This window comes from Procambarus clarkii, chromosome 39 (assembly GCF_040958095.1).
Source record: "Procambarus clarkii isolate CNS0578487 chromosome 39, FALCON_Pclarkii_2.0, whole genome shotgun sequence".
NCBI classification, from domain to species: domain Eukaryota; kingdom Metazoa; phylum Arthropoda; class Malacostraca; order Decapoda; family Cambaridae; genus Procambarus; species Procambarus clarkii.
Genome location: NC_091188.1, coordinates 8,413,397 through 8,435,735, shown reverse-complemented (window position 1 = coordinate 8,435,735; position 22,339 = coordinate 8,413,397). Strand labels below are relative to the sequence as shown.

At 47.3% G+C, this 22,339-nt stretch overlaps 1 protein-coding gene across 1 annotated transcript in view; it reads left to right on the top strand.

Annotated features, from left to right (window-relative positions):
• The window catches only part of LOC138372496 (probable serine/threonine-protein kinase samkC), a 41,659-nt gene that overhangs the window by 6,558 nt on the left and 12,762 nt on the right, over positions 1–22,339 (top strand). Inside the window, exon 3 of the mRNA XM_069337967.1 lies at positions 3,685–3,700. Within this exon, the coding sequence (XP_069194068.1) occupies positions 3,685–3,700 (16 nt within the window). The remainder of the gene's footprint in view (positions 1–3,684; positions 3,701–22,339) is intronic.

Sequence of the window (22,339 nt, the reverse complement as noted above, 5' to 3'; positions counted from 1 at the left end):
ATTATATGAAGGAAGCATATATTATCAATAAAATTTATCTACCAATAAATGAGCTGCGCGGTGGAGCCCGGTTATTTTTTTTTCTCTCTCTCTCTCTCTTTTTCTCTCTATCTCTCTCTCCCACCCTCCTGTTCTCTCTCTGCCTCTCTCTCTCTGCCTCTCTCTCTTCCTCTTTCCTATTGTCTCTATCTTCTCCCTTCTCGTTTTCTCTATTTATATCTTTCTTCTACCTATTCTCTATGCATGTTCTCATAGAACATAGAGAATTGTATAGAGAATTCGTTGCTCCTTCGCTTCCCTCCTCCTCCTCCTCCTCCTCCTCCTCCTCCTCCTCCCTGTCTCCCCCAACATGCACCCTCCTCGTCGTTCTCATCTCAAACACCTTCCCCGTCTCGCATCATCACAACACTCTGCTTTCATCACGGTGAACACCTTCACACCCCCACCCCATCTTCACTTTCACACACACACACCCTCTGCGCTGTCTCCACCCGAGCCCCCCCCCCCCCCAGGTTGAAGGCACTTACAGTAACGATGTGGGAGATCGTATAAACATGGACGCGATGGGCCAATAGAAAGTAGACTTTGTATTATTAAATTCGGACAAACCTGAAAAGTTTTTCTATGTTAATAATGAAATGTAAACTAACATAATCATCCTAGATATAATACACGCTGTCTGAGGCCTAATAGAGTACATATATGTGCTATACCAGGCCGAGGAATATATAATTAGTTTTTTTAGCTTAATTTTTGCCCCCCCCCTCATATCCCCCCTCATATCCCCCCTCATAACACATTTGCTCCTCATATCCCCCTATCACGGTAACCATGTTCACTACACACTATTTACATCACTGTAATCTGAAGGCTGTATCCAGAACACAAATCTGAATTAAAAAGAGTCATTTTCCATGTCAATATAGTGTATACACTAATATTTAATCGAATGCTAAACTCTACGGATTTTAGGGTGCACATTTCACTTATACTGTAGAACTTCTTGAAGGGCTTCCAAATGCATTACATTTGTCAACCACTCTGACAGTAAAAAGGTTTTTTTCTAATATCTCTGTGGCTCATTTGGGTACTCAGTTTCTACCTGTGTCCCCTAGTGCGTGTGCCCCTTGTGTTCAATAGCCTGTCTTTATCTACCCTATCAATTCCCTTGAGAATCTTGAATGTGCTGATCATGTCCCCCCTAACTCTTCTGTCTTCCAGCGACGTGAGGTTTAATTCCCGTAGTCTCTCCTCCTAGCTCATACCTCTCAGCTCGGGTACTAGTCTGGTGGCAAACCTTTGAATCTTTTCCAGTTTAGTCTTATCTTTGACTAGATATGGACTCCATGCTACTCCAGGATTGGCCTGACATATGTGGTATACAAAGTTCTGAATGATTCCTTACACAAGTTTCTAAAGGCCGTTCTTATGTTGACCAGCCTGGGATATGCCGCTGATGTTATCCTCTTGATATGGGCTGCAGGGGACTGGTCTGGCGAGATGTCATCCCCCAAGTCTTTTTCTCTCTCTGACTCTTGAAGAATTTCATCTCCCAAATGATACCTAGTATCTGGCCTCCTGCTCCCTACACCTATTTTCATTACATTACAATTTCTGGGGTTAAACTCTAACAACCATTTGTTCGACTTTTCCTTCAGTTTGTCTAGGTCTTCTTGAAGCCTCAACCAGTCCTCGTCTGTCTTAATCCTTCTCATAATTTTAGCATTGTCAGCAAACATTGAGAGGAATGAGTCTATACCCTCCGGGAGATCATTTGCATATATCAAAAACAGGGTAGGACCGAGTACAGAGCCCTGTGGGACTCCACTGGTGACTTCACTCCAATCTGAGGTCTCACCCCTCTATCTGTAACTCTCTGCTTCCTATCCCTTATGCACTGGAGCACCTTAGCAGTTACTCCTGCCTGTCTCTCCAGCTTATCCACCAGCCTCTTAAGGGGTACTGTGTCAAAGGCTTTCCGACAATCCAAGAAAATTCAGTTCACCCATCTTTCTCTTTCTTGCATAATCTTTTTCCCCTGGTCGTAGAATTCTATTAAGCCTGTAAGGCAAGATTTACCCTCCCTGAACCCATGTTGATGGGTTGTCACGAAGTCTCTTCTCTCCAGATGTGTTACTAGGCTTTTCTCGCGATCTTCTCCATCACCTTGCATGGTATACAAGTTAAGGACACTGGCCTGTAGTTCAGTGCCTCTTGTCTGTCACCCTTTCTGTAGATTTAGGACAAAAAGTAGCGTAGTAACAAGTATTTTGTGTGTGAGTGTATGTGCGCGTGTGTGTGTACGTCTGTCCCTGTCCTGTGCGCACGTCTGTCCCTCTCCTGTGCGCACCAACGCACATGCGCACCAATACAATAGGACGGGCGAGCTTGTGGGTGTGTGCAAATTGTGCAGCCCCCGCACTGGGCGGTCAAGCAGCGCCACAGAGGGGGTCAATATGGACGGCCGACCTTATGCTCTTGTAGAAAGGCTTCCGCCGACCATGCCTTATGCCGCCTGGAAACTATTAAAGTCAATTAATCGAACAAATAGATTGACATTACCGTCAATTAAAACTGGGTTACTTCTTCGTTAGAGTACACGGAGTGAATACATATTTATATATATAAATATTACTTGTAATATATAAATATATTTATGTATATAGTCGGCGGGTTCATGGCATTTATACCTTCAGAATCCCTCAGCGAGGCGCACCTGGTCTCAGCCGACCTGGGTGGAGGTCGCTTTATTTATTATTTATTCTCTCCTGTGATTTACATGGCGTTAAGCATAATTTTATTAATTGTGGTAATATTATATATATTTTTTTTTTGAGTGGGGAGGAGGAAGGATGCCTTGAAAAACGTTGATTTTTTTCCGATCGTGGTTTAGTGTGAAAATAAAAATATTGTTTACAAAATAGTGCTGCATTTTAATTTATTTTCGTGGGAGAGGTTACTGTGGTATGGTTATTAAGTCTCTTCAATAGCTTTAGAATATACATATATACATGTCTTTGTGTGTATATCCCGTGTTTACACATATACAGTTATTATATTTTTTTTAACCGTAAATTTAAGATATAATGTATTAGCATATATTACAATAATAATAACAATAATAATAATAATAATGATAAAAATTATAATAAAATAATTAAAATTATAATAATAAAAAAATAATAATAGTGATAATAATAATAATAACTATATTTCGACATATAGCTAAAGCCTTATCTTATTTTTATTGGGCTCCATTTTGATTAAGCAGTTTAGTTGTGGTCTCAATATTATGGAATGGGCAACTAATTCGTTTGGACGCGAGTAGATTACTGCACGATCAAGTTAATCCATCGTAGAGAGAGAGATCAAGTTAATCCATCCAGAGAGAGAGAGAGACGAAGAAATATATGAAGTATACCAATAAATAAAAGTTTAAAGTCTCAATGTCAACTACGCCTTCTCCTGATTGCTATAAAGCAATTGCTCTAAATACACTGTTTAAAAATTTGACTATATACTCACAATTAAGCACAAATTGACTATTAAACTCACTATTTACTATTTAGCACAATTTAAATTCCTTTCATTTACAATAAATTCCAGTGATTTAGTATGAAATGGCGTTTATCATACTGACTTTTTATCTCCTTAAATATAAGACTCTAAGGTAACCCTTTTAAGGTTACAAGGATGATGGGTAAGTGATGAGGAGTAGAGAATGTGGTGGTGATGGGTAGGGAAGTTGGTGAACCATGAGGAAGAAGGGGAATGGTAGAAAGGTGGTGCTGGGCAAGGAAGGTGGTGATGGGTCAGGAAGGTGGTGAAAGGGTAAGGGAAGGTGATGAAGGGAAGGGAAGATTATGATTGTTATAAAAGGATGGTGACGATGGTGTCCTGTAACCCTCGACACTATCCTTACCACTGTAACCCATCTTCATCACTGATGGTTACAGTGATTAAGGTTAAAGTGAAGAAGATCGTGTGCAGTGAAGACAGTCTCAGTGAAGAGGATAAGGAGTAGTGAAGATAGTTACAATGATTAAGATATTGTGTAGCGAAGATGGTTGCAGTGATAAAGATTATACGAAGATTAGACGGTTACAGTGATGATAGTTGTGAGTAGTTAACATGTCAACAGTGAAGAATACAGTGAGTAACAAAGATGGTTACAATGATAACTGTTATGTGTATTGGAATTCACAAGGTCTTCTCTGAATACTCTTTATTTTCTTCTCTGAGGCTATGGGTCCCTACACTTGCACCAGAGGCGGTACCCTCACAACTTATATATATATATATATATATATATATATATATATATATATATAGAGAGAGAGAGAGAGAGAGAGAGAGAGAAAGAGAGAAAATAAATGTTTCATTTATGACTATTAACTTAAGTATTCCACCTCAATGGGTCTATTCAGTGTAGGATTTAATGAAGATCCACCTCCCCTCCCTGTCTAATTATCCAAGGCAAGCACACAGAAACTCTCCGCCCAGTCGGGATAAATCCCAACCCGGTCAAATCACCACCCGGTCAAACCCCCCCCCCAGGATAGTCGCCAAATTCACGGGTCAAGACAGTACCACATCACAGTAGTAGATTGAGTTGGCTTTCCTGCGGCTTCAACCTTTTCAAATGAGGCTTACCAGTAAGCCATATATGTGTGCAAATAGCAACTTACTAACCTCAGATCGTTCACCGACCCGGAATTATCCGATTAAAGCCGTTTTTCGATGTTTTGATACTGATTACGAATATACTGTTTGAGGCCTCATAGGTTTTCTATGATAAGCCAAATATCCAGAATAAAACTTGGCTTCCACACAGGAAAATTATCATTAGGACGAAGAAACGTGTTATGTGAACTCTTACAGACAGACTCATATATAATCGCTTAAACGGACGATGGACTCAGCTTGCTCATTCCACTTCAACTGCGCTCTTCCACCCGGGAAATTGAGCCTGGGAGGCCCTGGGAGGGTCTGGGAGGCCCTGGGAGGGTCTGGGAGGCCCTGGGAGGGTCTGGGAGCCCTGGGAGGGTCTGGGAGGGTCTGGTGGGTGCCATTGGGTGATCCTAGTAGGATCTGGGATGACCTGGGTGGTTGTGGGTGGTCTGGTGTAGTTGTGGGTGGTCTGGTGTAGTTGTGGGTGGTCTGGGGTGGTTGTGGGTGAGCCTGGGTGGTTGTGGGTGGCCTGGGGTGGTTGTGGGTGGCCTGGGGTGGTTGTGGGTGGTCTGGGGTGGTTGTGGGTGGTCTGGGGTGGTTGTGGGTGGTCTGGGTGGTTGTGGGTGGTCTGGGGTGGTTGTGGGTGGTCTGGGGTGGTTGTGGGTGGTCTGGGGTGGATGTGGGTGGTCTGGGGTGGTTGTGGGTGGTCTGGAGTGGTTGTGGATGGCCTGGGGGGTTGTGGGTGGTCTGGGGTGGTTGTGGGTGGTCTGGAGTGGTTGTGGGTGGCCTGGGGTGGTTGTGGGTGGCCTGGGGTGGTTGTGGGTGGTTTGGGGTGGTTGTGGGTGGTCTGGGGTGGTTGTGGGTGGTCTGGGGTGGTTGTGGGTGGCCTGGGTGGTTGTGGGTGGCCTGGGGTGGTTGTGGGTGGCCTGGGGTGGTTGTGGGTGGTCTGGGGTGGTTGTGGGTGGTCTGGAGTGGTTGTGGGTGGCCTGGGGTGGTTGTGGGTGGCCTGGGGTGGTTGTGGGTGGTCTGGGGTGGTTGTGGGTGGTCTGGGGTGGTTGTGGGTGGTCTGGAGTGGTTGTGGGTGGCCTGGGGTGGTTGTGGGTGGCCTGGGGTGGTTGTGGGTGGCCTGGGGTGGTTGTGGGTGGTCTGGGGTGGTTGTGGGTGGCCTGGGGTGGTTGTGGGTGGTCTGGGGTGGTTGTGGGTGGCCTGGGTGGTTGTGGGTGGCCTGGGGTGGTTGTGGGTGGCCTGGGTGGTTGTGGGTGGTCTGGGGTGGTTGTGGGTGGCCTGGGTGGTTGTGGGTGGCCTGGGTGGTTGTGGGAGGCCTGGGGTGGTTGTGGGAGGCCTGGGGTGGTTGTGGGTGGCCTGGGTGGTTGTGGGTGGCCTGGGTGGTTGTGGGTGGCCTGGGTGGTTGTGGGAGACCTGAGGTGGTTGTGGGTGGCCTGGGGTGGTTGTGGGTGGCCTGGGGTGGTTGTGGGTGGCCTGGGGTGGTTGTGGGAGGCCTGGGGTGGTTGTGGGTGGTTGTGGGAGGCCTGGGGCGGTTGTGGGTGGCCTGGGGGGGTTGTGGGTGGCCTGGGTGGTTGTGGGTGGCCTGGGTGGTTGTGGGTGGACTGGGGTGGTTGTGGGTGGCCTGGGGTGGTTGTGGGTGGTCTGGGGTGGTTGTGGGTGGCCTGGGTGGTTGTGGGTGGCCTGGGGTGGTTGTGGGAGGGCCTGAGTGGTTCTGGGAGGGCCTGGTCCAACACAATCCTTGGAGGTGAGAGGTGTGGACGAACAGCCTGGCGTGGTTCGCCCCCATGGAGTGGAGATGAGAAGCGACAGGGGCAGTCGCAGTGTGATAAACGTGGGAGAAGTTGGAGGGAGATTGGAAAGAGTGATTGGAGAAGGAGACCCGGTAAGAGAAGGATAATTAAATAACGGAATGGAAGATGAAAGCAAAACAAGGAGAGAGAGAGAGAGAGAGAGAGAGAGAGAGAGAGAGAGAGAGAGAGAGAGAGAGAGAGAGAGAGAGAGAGAGAGAGAGAGAGAGAGAGAGAGAGAGACAAACAGACAGACAGAGAAAGAGAAAGGAATGATGATGAAGAGATGAAATATCAAGACGAGAGGGGCTCATAAATTAAATATTAGAATGATTGGTTGGGAAGAGAGAAGAAAAATGTGGAATTGTAGAAGAACAGAGGCGAAGAGATTAAGAAAAAAGGGAGTAGGAGACAGAGCAATATCTCCCGGGGAAGAAAGATGTTTCCTGGTGACAAAAATCACACAAACACACTATGCTGTTATTGTAACAACACAAGAATAGACGTAACTGCAGAAGGTCTATTGGCGAGGTCTATTGGCAAGGTCTATTGGCGAGGTCTATTAGCGAGGTCTATTGGTGAGGTCTATTGGCGAGGTCTATTGGTGAGGTCTATTGGCGAGGTCTATTGGCGAGGTCTATTGGCGAGGTCTATTGGTGAGGTCTATTGGCGAGGTCTATTAGCGAGGTCTATTGGCGAGGTCTATTGGTGAGGTCTATTGGCGAGGTCTATTGGCGAGGTCTATTGGCGAGGTCTATTGGTGAGGTCTATTGGCGAGGTCTATTAGCGAGGTCTATTGGTGAGGTCTATTGGCGAGGTCTATTGGTGAGGTCTATTGGCGAGGTCTATTGGCGAGGTCTATTAGCGAGGTCTATTGGTGAGGTCTATTGGCGAGGTCTATTGGTGAGGTCTATTGGCGAGGTCTATTGGCGAGGTCTATTGGCGAGGTCTATTGGCGAGGTCTATTGGGGAGGTCTATTGGTGAGGTCTATTGGCGAGGTCTATTGGTGAGGTCTATTGGCGAGGTCTATTGGGGAGGTCTATTGGCGAGGTCTATTGGCGAGGTCTATTGGTGAGGTCTATTGGCGAGGTCTATTGGTGAGGTCTATTGGCGAGGTCTATTGGGGAGGTCTATTGGGGAGGTCTATTGGCGAGGTCTATTGGGGAGGTCTATTAGCGAGGTCTATTGGCGAGGTCTATTGGCGAGGTCTATTGGCGAGGTCTATTGGCGAGGTCTATTGGCGAGGTCTATTGGTGAGGTCTATTGGCGAGGTCTATTGGTGAGGTCTATTGGCGAGGTCTATTGGCGAGGTCTATTAGCGAGGTCTATTGGCGAGGTCTATTGGCGAGGTCTATTGGCGAGGTCTATTGGTGAGGTCTATTGGCGAGGTCTATTGGCGAGGTCTATTAGCGAGGTCTATTGGCGAGGTCTATTGGGGAGGTCTATTGGTGAGGTCTATTGGCGAGGTCTATTGGTGAGGTCTATTGGCGAGGTCTATTGGCGAGGTCTATTGGCGAGGTCTATTGGTGAGGTCTATTGGCGAGGTCTATTGGCGAGGTCTATTGGCGAGGTCTATTAGCGAGGTCTATTGGTGAGGTCTATTGGGGAGGTCTATTGGCGAGGTCTATTGGTGAGGTCTATTGGCGAGGTCTATTGGCGAGGTCTATTAGCGAGGTCTATTGGTGAGGTCTATTGGGGAGGTCTATTGGCGAGGTCTATTGGTGAGGTCTATTGGCGAGGTCTATTGGCGAGGTCTATTGGCGAGGTCTATTGGCGAGGTCTATTGGGGAGGTCTATTGGTGAGGTCTATTGGCGAGGTCTATTGGTGAGGTCTATTGGCGAGGTCTATTGGCGAGGTCTATTGGCGAGGTCTATTGGCGAGGTCTATTGGTGAGGTCTATTGGGGAGGTCTATTGGGGAGGTCTATTGGGGAGGTCTATTGGGGAGGTCTATTGGCGAGGTCTATTGGCGAGGTCTATTGGTGAGGTCTATTGGCGAGGTCTATTGGTGAGGTCTATTGGTGAGGTCTATTGGTGAGGTCTATTGGCGAGGTCTATTGGCGAGGTCTATTGGCGAGGTCTATTGGGGAGGTCTATTGGCGAGGTCTATTGGCGAGGTAGCCACAACCAAAACTCCCTCACATATATGTGTGTCTAACCTTCGCTTGAAACACTACAGGGGCCTCCCCCCCACCCCCACCCTCCGCCTATTGAGTTACCAAGTAATCAGCTTCACAAATCCACAGCCTTATACCCTCAACCAGCCTTTCTACTCAGGCCATTCCTGAATCGAACGAGCGTGCTGGTTGCTCCCAGACGCGCGACTTAACCCGGGAGTCCCCAAGATGCCAGGGTTCGACTCTCCTACTGCTCCAATTATCTTCTCAAATGGATGAAAGTGGATAACATGCGGACCTCTAGATAATGGTAACAGGAGAGACTCAGGAAAATGAGACGAAGCATTAACGACCAATTAGAATATAATTGAGGATAATTTTATGAACGAGAAGAAAAACAAAACAAGAGAGAGACGCAAGGCGTATTAAGTCACCTAAAACCCTCACCAAATTGAAAGAAGGGAAGAGCAAAGAACAGAAAGAATAGGGCTGGGGGGTAGAGGGGGTGGGGAAGGGGGGGAGATAGAGGGGGTGGGGGTAGAGGGGGTGGGGGTAGAGGGGGTGGGGGTAGAGGGGGTGGGGGTATAGGGGGGGATAAAATAAACACGTGTCGTTAGAGAAGGTTAATAGAGCTGTTCCTTCGGTCAATTGTTGATAGTTATCATATGGCCGCGAGGAAGAGCAGGGCCGTGTCTCCGCTACACCCTGGAGACTCCACCACGGAGACACCTACCCCTCCCTCACCCTTCCTCGCCTCCCTCACCCTCCCTCTCCTCCCTCACCCTTCTAGTCACATCCCGAATCTTGTTCCTCACCATCAACCGTGACCATCCTCACTGTCAAAACGATTCCATTCATCTCACAGCTTCACTACACACGTTCTTCATCACCGTCAAATACTCACTGTAAGGGTATTACAGTGAGTAAAATACTCACTGTAAGGGTGAGTCGTGTGGCGACCCACCCTGCAATCTTTGGGGCTCAAAAGGCAGGGCCAAGGAGCTAGAACCCAATATACCTTATGATCGAAATGACGAGGTTTGGCAGTTATTTGCTTCTTCAGAAGTTGAGGGAAGTGGTTAAGAAGTTTAAGAGACAGCTAAAGCATAACTACTGAACGAAAACAACCATTCCTAAAGGCAGGGCCCAAGAGCTTTAATCTTATCTACTATTTTTTGCCTTCCTCGAGTCAGATAGGAAGGCTATGCAAATGCCTGGTGAAGTGTGTTCAAGATGTCCATATATAGATGCGAACATATTACATATTTATATACATACATTGTATACATACATTACATACATATTTATATGTAATTACCTGAATTATTACTCAAGCTTGCCTATTTCGGATTTTAATCAGTCAACCAGGAACTAGATTTGTCCAGCGTCAGTCAACCAGGAACTAGACTTGTCCAGCGTCAGTCAACCAGGAACTACCTGTCGATCGTCAGTCAACCAACGGTCAACCACTCTCCAGCCACTAGTCGTCGCACGACTATCAACTAACAACCATTCGTTATCTCTCACCGCCGGTGGACAGTCCACCAGAGATATGGCCGCTGGCACCACCCTCCACCCACCACCCTCCACCCACCACCCTCCACCCACCACCCACCACCCACCACCCTCCACCCACCACCCTCCACCCTCCACCCTCCACCGTGACACTGCCCTTCCACACCACCCAACAATTCTCTAATTAGACCGGACCGTCTTTTAGACGGGCCATCAACGGCAGCCTAATTAGTCAGTAATGACCAATTTCGCGATAAACAATTCCAAGCCTTCCGCTAATTAGTCAACTGCCCTATTAAACCGATCGGCAAAAATATCTTCCCCCTTCATCTCTCTCTCTCTCTCTCTCTCTCTCTCTCTCTCTCTCTCTCTCTCTCTCTCTCTCTGCCTCGTGTCAATACCTTCTTCAGACGGTCAGTGCTTTCTCGCCTTAGCGGCCCAGGTGATTAGTAAACTGGTCGCCTGTTTAACAACTTGTGCCCAATAAGAGCCTCAAGGCATGGCGATATCTTATCTTCACGATAGTACAACGTAGTCAAAACGTCACACTCACCTGTAATTCAATGCCCCCAGGTAAGCCATTACAACACCCAACGCAGTTAGCCATTTTATACAAAAATGTCTAATCTTTATTACCCAAGATGCAGGCTTTCTCTGCAGTCATTATTACCTGTTCTTCAAGATATACCATTGCCAGCAGGATCGACTTTAATAATTGGTTTATCTTCTCCATAGTTTACATGTGGCTGGGGGAAATATTGGTGATTAGCGGCTGGTTGTTCCGTCTTGACCTACATTGTTAAGGAGATCGCCACTTGTTTCGTCTCAATAGTCTGAAGATCTTTCTCTATTACTCTTTCATTCGTCTCAAGCAGACTGTGACTGTAGTATTTAGCAGGCAGGCACAGTGTAGCACCAGCAGGCTGGTACAGTGTTGCGCCAGCAGGCTGGTACAGTGTAACGCCAGCAGGTACGTACAGTGTAGCACCAGCAGGCAGGTACAGTGTAGCACCAGCAGGCTGGTACAGTGTAACGCCAGCAGGTACGTACAGTGTAGCACCAGCAGGCAGGTACAGTGTAGCACCAGCAGGCAGGTACAGTGTAGCACCAGCAGGTACGTACAGTGTAGCACCAGCAGGCTGGTACAGTGTAGCGCCAGCAGGCTGGTACAGTGTAACGCCAGCAGGTACGTACAGTGTAGCACCAGCAGGCAGGTACAGTGTAGCACCAGCAGGCAGGTACAGTGTAGCACCAGCAGGCAGGTACAGTGTAGCACCAGCAGGCTGGTACAGTGTAGCACCAGCAGGTACAGTGTAGCACCAGCAGGCAGGTACAGTGTAGCACCAACAGGTACAGTGTAGCACCAACAGGTACAGTGTAGCACCAACAGGCTGGTACAGTGTAGCACCAGCAGGCAGGCACAGTGTAGCACCAGCAGGCAGGTACAGTGTAGCACCGCAGGCAGGCACAGTGTAGCACCAACAGGTACAGTGTAGCACCAGCAGGCAGGTACAGTGTAGCACCAGCAGGCAGGCACAGTGTAGCACCAGCAGGCAGGTACAGTGTAGCACCGCAGGCAGGCACAGTGTAGCACCAACAGGTACAGTGTAGCACCAGCAGGCAGGTACAGTGTAGCACCAGCAGGCAGGTACAGTGTAGCACCAACAGGTACAGTGTAGCACCAGCAGGCAGGTACAGTGTAGCACCAACAGGTACAGTGTAGCACCAGCAGGTACAGTGTAGCACCAGCAGGTACAGTGTAGCACCAGCAGGCAGGTACAGTGTAGCACCAGCAGGCAGATACAGTGTAGCACCAGCAGGCAGGTACAGTGTAGCACCAACAGGTACAGTGTAGCACCAACAGGTACAGTGTAGCACCAGCAGGTACAGTGTAGCACCAACAGGCAGGTACAGTGTAGCACCAGCAGGCAGGTACAGTGTAGCACCAACAGGTACAGTGTAGCACCAGCAGGTACAGTGTAGCACCAGCAGGTACAGTGTAGCACCAGCAGGTACAGTGTAGCACCAGCAGGCAGGTACAGTGTAGCACCAACGGGCAGGTACAGTGTAGCACCAACAGGCAGGTACAGTGTAGCACCAGCAGGCAGGCACAGTGTAGCACCAACAGGCAGGTATAGTGTAGCACCAACAGGTACAGTGTAGCACCAGCAGGTACAGTGTAGCACCAGCAGGCAGATACAGTGTAGCACCAGCAGGCAGATACAGTGTAGCACCAGCAGGCAGATACAGTGTAGCACCAGCAGGCAGATACAGTGTAGCACCAGCAGGCAGGTACAGTGTAGCACCAGCAGGCAGATACAGTGTAGCACCAGCAGGCAGATACAGTGTAGCACCAGCAGGCAGATACAGTGTAGCACCAGCAGGCAGATACAGTGTAGCACCAGCAGACAGGTACAGTGTAGCACCAGCAGGCAGGTACAGTGTAGCACCAGCAGGTAGGTACAGTGTAGCACCAGCAGGCAGGTACAGTGTAGCACCAGCAGGCAGATACAGTGTAGCACCAGCAGGCAGGTACAGTGTAGCACCAGCAGGCAGATACAGTGTAGCACCAGCAGGCAGGTACAGTGTAGCACCAGCAGGCAGAAACAGTGTAGCACCAGAAGGCAGGTACAGTGTAGCACCAGCAGGCAGGTACAGTGTAGCACCAGCAGGCAGGTACAGTGTAGCACCAGCAGGAAGGTACAGTGTAGCACCAGCAGGCAGGTACAGCGTAGCACCAGCAGGCAGATACAGTGTAGCACCAGCAGGCAGGTACAGTGTAGCACCAGCAGGCAGATACAGTGTAGCACCAGCAGGCAGGTACAGTGTAGCACCAACAGGCAGGTACAGTGTAGCATCAGCAGGCAGGTACAGTGTAGCACCAGCAGGCAGATACAGTGTAGCACCAGCAGGCAGGTACAGTGTAGCACCAGCAGGCAGGTACAGTGTAGCACCAGCAGGCAGATACAGTGTAGCACCAGAAGGCAGGTACAGTGTAGCACCAGCAGGCAGGTACAGTGTAGCACCAGAAGGCAGGTACAGTGTAGCACCAGCAGGCAGATACAATGTAGCACCAGCAGGCAGGTACAGTGTAGCACCAGCAGGAAGGTACAGTGTAGCACCAGCAGGCAGGTACAGTGTAGCACCAGCAGGCAGATACAGTGTAGCACCAGCAGGCAGGTACAGTGTAGCACCAGCAGGAAGGTACAGTGTAGCACCAGCAGGCAGGTACAGTGTAGCACCAGCAGGCAGATACAGTGTAGCACCAGCAGGCAGGTACAGTGTAGCACCAGCAGGAAGGTACAGTGTAGCACCAGCAGGCAGGTACAGTGTAGCACCAGCATGAAGGTACAGTGTAGCACCAGCAGGAAGATACAGTGTAGCACCAGCAGGCAGATACAGTGTAGCACCAGCAGGCAGATACAGTGTAGCACCAGAAGGCAGGTACAGTGTAGCACCAGCAGGCAGATACAGTGTAGCACCAGAAGGCAGATACAGTGTAGCACCAGCAGGCAGATACAGTGTAGCACCAGCAGGCAGATACAGTGTAGCACCAGCAGGCAGATATGTCACTCTTCACTATTAAATACTATTCCAGGCAAGTTTTTCCACCAGCAGGAACACCATCAGTGGATCAGGTCTGCTTGGCACCCCACAAAAATATAAGACTTAAACGCGTAATGAAAGTGATCCTTAGATAAAATGGCCTCTCTCTCTCTCTTTCTCTCTCTCTCTCTCTCTCTCTCTCTCTCTCTCTCTCTCTCTCTCTCTCTCTCTCTCTCTCTCTCTCTCTCTCTCTCTCTTATCCTTCCATTTTCAAGATTTTCTGTGTCCTCTGCCTTTTCTTTCGGTTCGTTGCTCATGTGTTGACAAGTCATGCAAATGGCTGAGTGAATCACTGAATGTCCCTCAGCCATTAAGGCACAAACCTTCGCCTCGTTCAGCGGGTCGGTGTCCCTCACACATTCCTCTGTGACTCCTTTACCGCTGCAAAAATCCCGCCAATTCGGCAAGGATCGTAATCTTCTGCTTCTTATCTCAATCTGGCAACAGCACCTTTTATCTAATTAAAAACTCCCCGGGGGGCATGAACGTGCTATGCTGAGGGCGCCCTTAGAGACGAAAAACTGCGACGCTAGCATGGGAAAAACCTCCGGCCTGAGCATGTGGTGGGTTTGGAGCCATTGGTCCGGAGCGGTAGCCTCATTACCCCCTCTCAGTATGCCGGGTTCGAAGCCCAAGACTCGGACCAGCTTCGAGACGGTTGTCGGGCTGTTTACAGCTGATTCCCAGTGTCTCGCTCGCCTCAGTTTTATGGTCAAAACTATTTAAATATCGGGGGGAAAATTAGTCGTTAAGAGTCTAGTTAAAGCTAGTGAATGGCCCATGATCGGGGAGGAGGGCCAACGACTCAAGATTGTCGAATTAATTGATGGTGGGACTTCACCCTGTCGCCGTGTTTATGCCCTGAACTACTGTCTAGCGGGAGATACAATCACCTCGACTTTCGTGGCGAATCTGGAGCTTGTATCCACGTGCCTTGTGATCGGGGGGGGGGGGGGGGGGGCGCTGTGTGGGGTTAAATCGGTGTGTTGCACGTGTTTTTGTTTCTTACGGCCACTCGATATCCAGGTGATGCTGTTGATATCAGAGCGTTTCGATATCAGGAAACCCCCCCCCCCCACACACACACACAGGCTGGCACACAGGCGAGGCTGGTTAACATCAGAACTGCCTTCAGGAACCTGTGTAAGGAATCATTCAGAATCTTGTACACCACATATGTAAGACCAATCCTGGAGTATGCGGCCCCAGCATGGAGCCCGTACCTTGTCAAGCACAAGACGAAGCTGGAAAAAGTTCCGAGGTATGCCACTAAACAAGTCCCAGAACTAAGATGCATGAGTTACGAGGAAAGGCTGCGGGAAATGCACCTTACGACAATGGAAGACAGAGGAGTAAGGGGGGACATGATCACTACCTGCAAAATCCTCAGGGGAATCGACCGGGTAGACAAGGATAAACTATTCAACAGTGGTGGTATGCGAACAAGGGGACACAGGTGGAAACTGAGTACTTAAATGAGCCACAGGGACGTTAGAAGGAACTTTTTCAGTGTCAGAGTAGTTAACGGATGGAATGCATTAGGCAGTGATGTGGTGGAGGCTGACTCCATACAGTTTCAAGTGTAGATATGACAGAGCCCAGTAGGCTCAGGAACCTGTGCATCAGTTGATTGACAGTTGAGAGGCGGGACCAAAGAGCCAAAGCTCAACCCCGGCAAGCACAAATAGGAGAGTACAAATAGGTGAGTACACACACACACACACACACACACTCACACTCACACTCACACACACACACACACACACACACACACACACACACACACACACACACACACACACTCACACACACTCACACACACTCACACACACTCACACACACTCACACACACACACACACACACACACACACACACACACACACACACACACACACACACACACACACACACACACACAAGATGACCTAGACAAACTGAAGGAATGGTCTAACAAATGGCTACCAAAATTCAACCCAAGTAAATGTAAGGTCATGAAACTAGCCGGAGGGAACAGGAGGCCAGACACAGGATACCAAATGGGAGCCGAAGTCCTCCACGAAACGGACAGAGAAAGACAACCGGCGGCTAGAAAAGCGGAGTCTAAGAGCTCGAGCTCGATCTAGCAGGCCCAAATTGGTGAGTATGCACACACACACACACACAGGGCTTCACGGCTAAGTAAACAGCCCCCGGGGGTCATAGTCCTAAGGGTCCCGGGTTCGACTCCCTGCCGAGGTAGAAATAAATAAGCAAAGTTTCTTTCACCTGAAGGCTCTGTTCACCTAGCATTAAATAGGTACCTGGTAGACAGCTGTTGTGTTTAAGCGAATCTTTTATACATATTTTTTATAATAGTAAAGTCTTTTTTTATGATTTGTTGACGAAACTAAGACCAATAATTATAGATAATTGTTATCTTCGAGCTGTGCTGTCTGGCCTGTAAGTAGTGGCGATAAAGTTGAAGATTCCGGACACACGATGTGTGATGCTGATAGTTCCAAGTCCCACACGACCACGTCCCTCTCCCTGGCCAGCCCTCAGAGGACGCCGGCGTAGCAGAAGGTGCTGATCAAGTGCCCCTGAACACAGCAGAGTGCTGACGAATGGGAACGCTTTCCACGCCAGACCGTTCACTTTTCTCCATCTTTTGAAGCTCTCTTTGTCCGGCAGCATCACCTACGGGTTCGCCTTGAGTTACTCCACTATACATCACGTCCGACACGACTTCGTCAAGAATGATAACAAACAAACAACTCTAATATGTTACAATTGTTAGAAGTTCTTAGTTAATACCTCTTACCTCTTAATTAATTTGCATAAGGTGCTTCCAGTTGATGCTGGACTGAATATTTTCTACTAGCAGTAGAAAAATACAAGAATCCTGGCATTCACCATTGACTAGAGTAGACTGAAAATACTCGAAGCTAAACGTATATAAAAATGACCCAGGCCTCACCATACAGCACCAGACCTCACCATACAACACCAGGCCTCACCATACAACACCAGACCTCACCATACAACACCAGACCTCACCATACAGCACCAGACCTCACCATACAGCACCAGGCCTCACCATACAGCACCAGGCCTCACCATACAACACCAGGCCTCACCATACAGCACCAGGCCTCACCATACAGCACCAGACCTCACCATACAACACCAGGCCTCACCATACAGCACCAGGCCTCACCATACAGCACCAGACCTCACCATACAGCACCAGACCTCACCATACAACACCAGGCCTCACCATACAGCACCAGACCTCACCATACAACACCAGGCCTCACCATACAGCACCAGGCCTCACCATACAGCACCAGACCTCACCATACAGCACCAGACCTCACCATACAACACCAGGCCTCACCATACAGCACCAGGCCTCACCATACAGCACCAGACCTCACCATACAACACCAGACCTCACCATACAGCACCAGGCCTCACCATACAGCACCAGACCTCACCATACAGCACCAGACCTCACCATACAGCACCAGACCTCACCATACAACACCAGGCCTCACCATACAGCACCAGACCTCACCATACAGCACCAGACCTCACCATACAGCACCAGACCTCACCATACAGCACCAGACCTCACCATACAACACCAGACCTCACCATACTCACCATACTCACAATACAGCACCAGACCTCACCATACAACACCAGATCTCACCATACAACACCAGACCTCACCATACAGCACCAGACCTCACCATACAACACCAGACCTCACCATACACACCAGATCTCACCATACAACACCAGACCTCACCATACAGCACCAGACCTCACCATACAGCACCAGACCTCACCATACAACACCACACCTCACCATATTGTTGTTGTTATCTTCAAAAGTTTATTGTGCACCCAATACTCATCCTGTGAGCGGTAGCGCAAAAAAATGATTACAGAGGGCACAAAAGGTCTTTATCAAACTTCAACGGAGATTATTACATTAACAATTTAATCTATCCTTCACACCTTATATTTATAATGTCAGCTAGTTACAGGAAATGTTCTATTTCAAGAGCTATGCATTTACAATTAGTCTGTATTCATTAATGGCAGGTCTTATCGCTGATACATAATTGTTTCAGCTACGGAGGTAATACACAGTCATAGGGGAACTGCTGTTTGTTATCATTAGTCTTCACAATAGACTAATTGTTTCTTAATCTCATATGTCGTTTATCAACTGGAAACGAAATGTGGATACAGTGCATATTTAATCCTTAGTAATAAGACGGTTTGCCATTGCATATAGCGTGAGTTTAGAAATGCTATATGAAAATGGCAAATACTGTAGGATAATATTTGTGCAAATATTACTCCTACAAATCATGATGAGGTGATTAGGTGAATATATATATATATATATATATATATATATATATATATATATATATATATATATATATATATATATATATATATATATATATATATATATATATATATATATATGTGCCCAAAACTGTCCGGGGCGTTGCCAGGTATTGTGAGTTAAAAGTCATACGACCGATTTTCCAATACTTTTGTACACTCTGTTGGCAGAGTGGTTATATAATAGTGGACATGCGAAAGCAGCACGGAGCCCTGGCTGACCGGGTTCGAATCCTTCAAGGGGGGGGGGGTTGAAGAGTTTTGTGATATATGTTGGCTTGGGGACCATTCAAGTTTGACGCTTTTTGGTGAGCTTTTTCTGACAAATGCACAAACAAAGCATTAGACAATTGGCCATGTCTTACAGAGTATTTATGTTGCGATATTCTACATTTTAAATCTTTAGATGTTTGCCCGACATAGAACTTATTACATTCCTTACAAGGTATTTTATAAATGACGCAATTATCATTATTATTCATAGCCACAAGTTGATGTCTGGGCTGCTGCGGCCCAGAGTCGTCAGAATATTCCAGTGCTCCTTGCAGTTGACATCTCTCATTGGTAGACTAAGCCTTGGCTTTCGTGTACTAAGGAAGGTGGCAGCTCGAAGCCAATATTCCGGCATCATTATTATATATTTTGCTATTACTCACTTGTCTCAACGTAACTTTTCATTTGGCAGTGATTATTCTTATTATTTTGTTTGTTGACCTGCCTTGTATATTTTATGCTCAATTTTATTCATGTCTTGTTTTTCTAACGTAATTAAAATTTCATTGTTAAATTTACTTGTGTTTTGTGTGTCTCCCCATTTACCTTACCACAGACGAAAGTTCCAGCTTTTTCTCTTATTTTTTCTTTAATGTGACGAGGCCCTGCCCCTAGCTTTTGAAACAGCCGAACACCAACGCTTTACCGTCACAATATATATATATATATATATATATATATATATATATATATATATATATATATATATATATATATATATATATATATATATATATATATATATATATATATATATTATATATATGGTTTTAACTACACCACCACGCAACAAACTGGCAACATTCAACCTCACGGTAATTCACAAATAATGACACGGCCTATAGCCTGGCCACCCTCTTGACTAATGGTACTTGAGGCTAATGAGACCGGGGCATGAAGGGGCCCTTGTAATGGTATATATCCTCCCTACTATTACATCCATCAGCCTTCCCCTTCTCTCTCTTCCCTCACCCTTTCCTTTTCCTACCCAAATTCAGCATCCTAGGGGAAGCCGACTAGAATTACCCACTACCGCGGGTTTGAGGCAGGTATGGTCGGGAGGTGGACGACCACGGTGAGAGAGAGAGAGAGAGAGAGAGAGAGAGAGAGAGAGAGAGAGAGAGAGAGAGAGAGAGAGAGAGAGAGAGAGAGAGAGAGAGAGAGAGAGAGAGAATCAGACAGACATAAGGTAAAGAGACAAAATACAGACGTGAGAGACAGACAGCATACACACAGAGGGGAGATATACAACATACGCACACAAAGGAAAGATAGACAACATACACATATAGGGGAGATAGAAACATACACACACACACAGAGGGGGGAAATTGACAACATACACTCATAGAAGGGAGATAGACACCATACACAGAGGGAAGACATACAACATACACACACAGAGGGGAAACATACAACATACACACACACAGAGGGGAAACATACAACCCACCAATAGATGACACAAAATACCAACAGTTCCAGAAAGAACTGCGAACATGAAGTATATCACAAATGATAAAGAAGAAATGCCTCAAAAATCTAACGAACCAAACATATATGAGACAGAGCTTAAAGCTTCCATTTTCTCCAGCGTTAAACCTTGCCCTCCATGTGGGTTGCCAGCCTAATACTTCACCCCCCCCCCCAACCCCCCAAGACCTCAGTGGCCTTCTTCAGTGTGATCCAACACTGCTCTGACACTGATGGAGGATCAAACCCCACTTTGTCTGCCGCTAAAATGCAACTCTGACTCTCCAGAATACCAGGTTTGATGAGGAAATAACAGATGCGCTTCAAGAATCACGGCAAATTACATAGGACTTATACAAATCTCCTGTGGTAGCCGTGTTCGGGTTGAGAACGCTTAAAAAGATCTTAAGTTTAATGTCTTAGCGAGTCGACTGAGGCCTTCAAGACCTTCAGTTTGATCAACGGAAAGGAAAAATATATTTTGGATTCATTTAACAGAGCAACCTGGGGGCGACGAATGGATCAGTTGTCAGAGGGAGTTAATAAGTGTAGGATCTGGCAACGTCATTTGCCATTCCGGACACTGTGGCCAGCCGGCCGCCTGAGGTCTCGGCATCAGGGCATGTCTAAGGAAAAATGGCCTACTACGAGTCATTATCTTGCCGGGGGAACCGCTTTATCTGGCCTGTTATTTTGTGTTCCCGGGGTTCGAGGCTCGGCCTGGGTTCTCATGCCCCCCCCCCCCTCCCCATCAGCACCACCGCGCGCGTGCGCACACTCTTCAAACACACTATCTTGAGGTTATCTTGAGATGACTTCGGGGATTTTTAGTGTCCCCGCGGCCCGGTCCTCTACCAGGCCTCCACCCTCAGGAAGCAGCCCGTGACAGCTGACTAACACCCAGGTACCTATTTACTGCTAGGTAACAGGAGCATAGGGTGAAAGAAACTCTGCCCATTGTTTCTCGCCGGCGCCTGAGATCGAACCCAGGACCACAGGATCACAAGTCCAGCGTGCTGTCCGCTGCTGTCGGCCGACCGGCTCCCCCTCCCCACTACCTAACGGTTCTTATATTGTTACTTTGTTACAACTTGTATTACCAAGTTCTTCCATCATGTTATAAAGTTTTTATGACGTGTCAGAAAGTTGTCACAACTTGTTATATATTGGGTGTTACAACTTTCTCGAAGGTGTTACAACTTGTTCGAACGTCGTAGTTTCGTCGTGTGTTTGGTTTAGGGGGGCGGCTGTCATCCCTCCTCCCCCCCCCCATAGAGGGTGCAAAGTGACATACTTAATCACTCTTCTCTCTGTAGGTTCAGGTCGCGGCCTTAATTAATAACATTCACAGAGGGCAACACCCTAAATATTAGACTTTACCTTTATCATGACACAAAGTTATAAACACACACACACAAGCACACAGAGCAACACTGACAGTATGGAAAGGCAGGGAGGGATTGTTTTCATACAATCATAAACTTACATCCATTCCTTTCTATCCTCGTCCCATCCCAACTCCTTATCCTGTCCCCCTTCCAAGTGCTATATAGTCGTAAAGGCTTGGCAATTTCCCCTGATAAATCTCTCTCTCTCTGTCTCTCTTCTTCTTCTTGGGCAGGCGATGAGTCACAATAACGTGGCTAAAGTGTGTTGACCAGACCACACCATAGAATGTGAAGGGACGACGACGTTTCGGTCCGTCCTGGACCATTCTCAAGTCGATTGTGATGAGGAAGTAGAGACAGGCAATCAATAGGCACGAGTTGACGTGTCATTGCCTATTTATTCCCTGTCTCTACTTCCTCATCACAATGGACTTGAGAATGGTCCAGGACGGACCGAAACGTCGTCGTCCCTTCACATTCTAGTGTGTGGTCTGGTTCTTCTTCTTCTTCCCGGGCCCAAGGAAATTTATGTTGGAATGTTAACAATTCTATAAGAGTTTGGGCTTGAATGTTAACAATTCTAGAGGAGTTTGGGCTTGAATTTAAATTGTTGCGTTGTTCAAGCCTAATAGGATAGTATGCCTAACGCGGATGACAAGTATGATTCTATAGTCACTTGAATGAAACTTATAATTCATTTTGTCTAGTTGTGGAAACCTGACCTTGTTCGGTGGAGGTGTTGACCAGCTTCATCGTGGTACAAGGTACAATCACTTACTCTGGAACCATATCAGATATGTCCATCTTATTCAATAAGAGTCATCAAAGGTGGGTAATACTCAAGTTGTATCACCCAGGCTCACCGCATTTGATGCGTATGATTAAGTTTTCATCAATTGTGTCTTTTGTGTCAAGTTAAAATTACCGTAAGTATAGATTCGAATCACTTAATTTTTACTGTGTATGCTCGAACTCATTTGATATAAATTATGAGATAAATGGCCAAACATCTCTTTAGGTTAGGTTAGGTTAGGTTAGGTTAGGTTAGGTTAGGTTAGGTTAGGTTAGGTTAGGTTAGGTTAGGTGAGGTTAGGT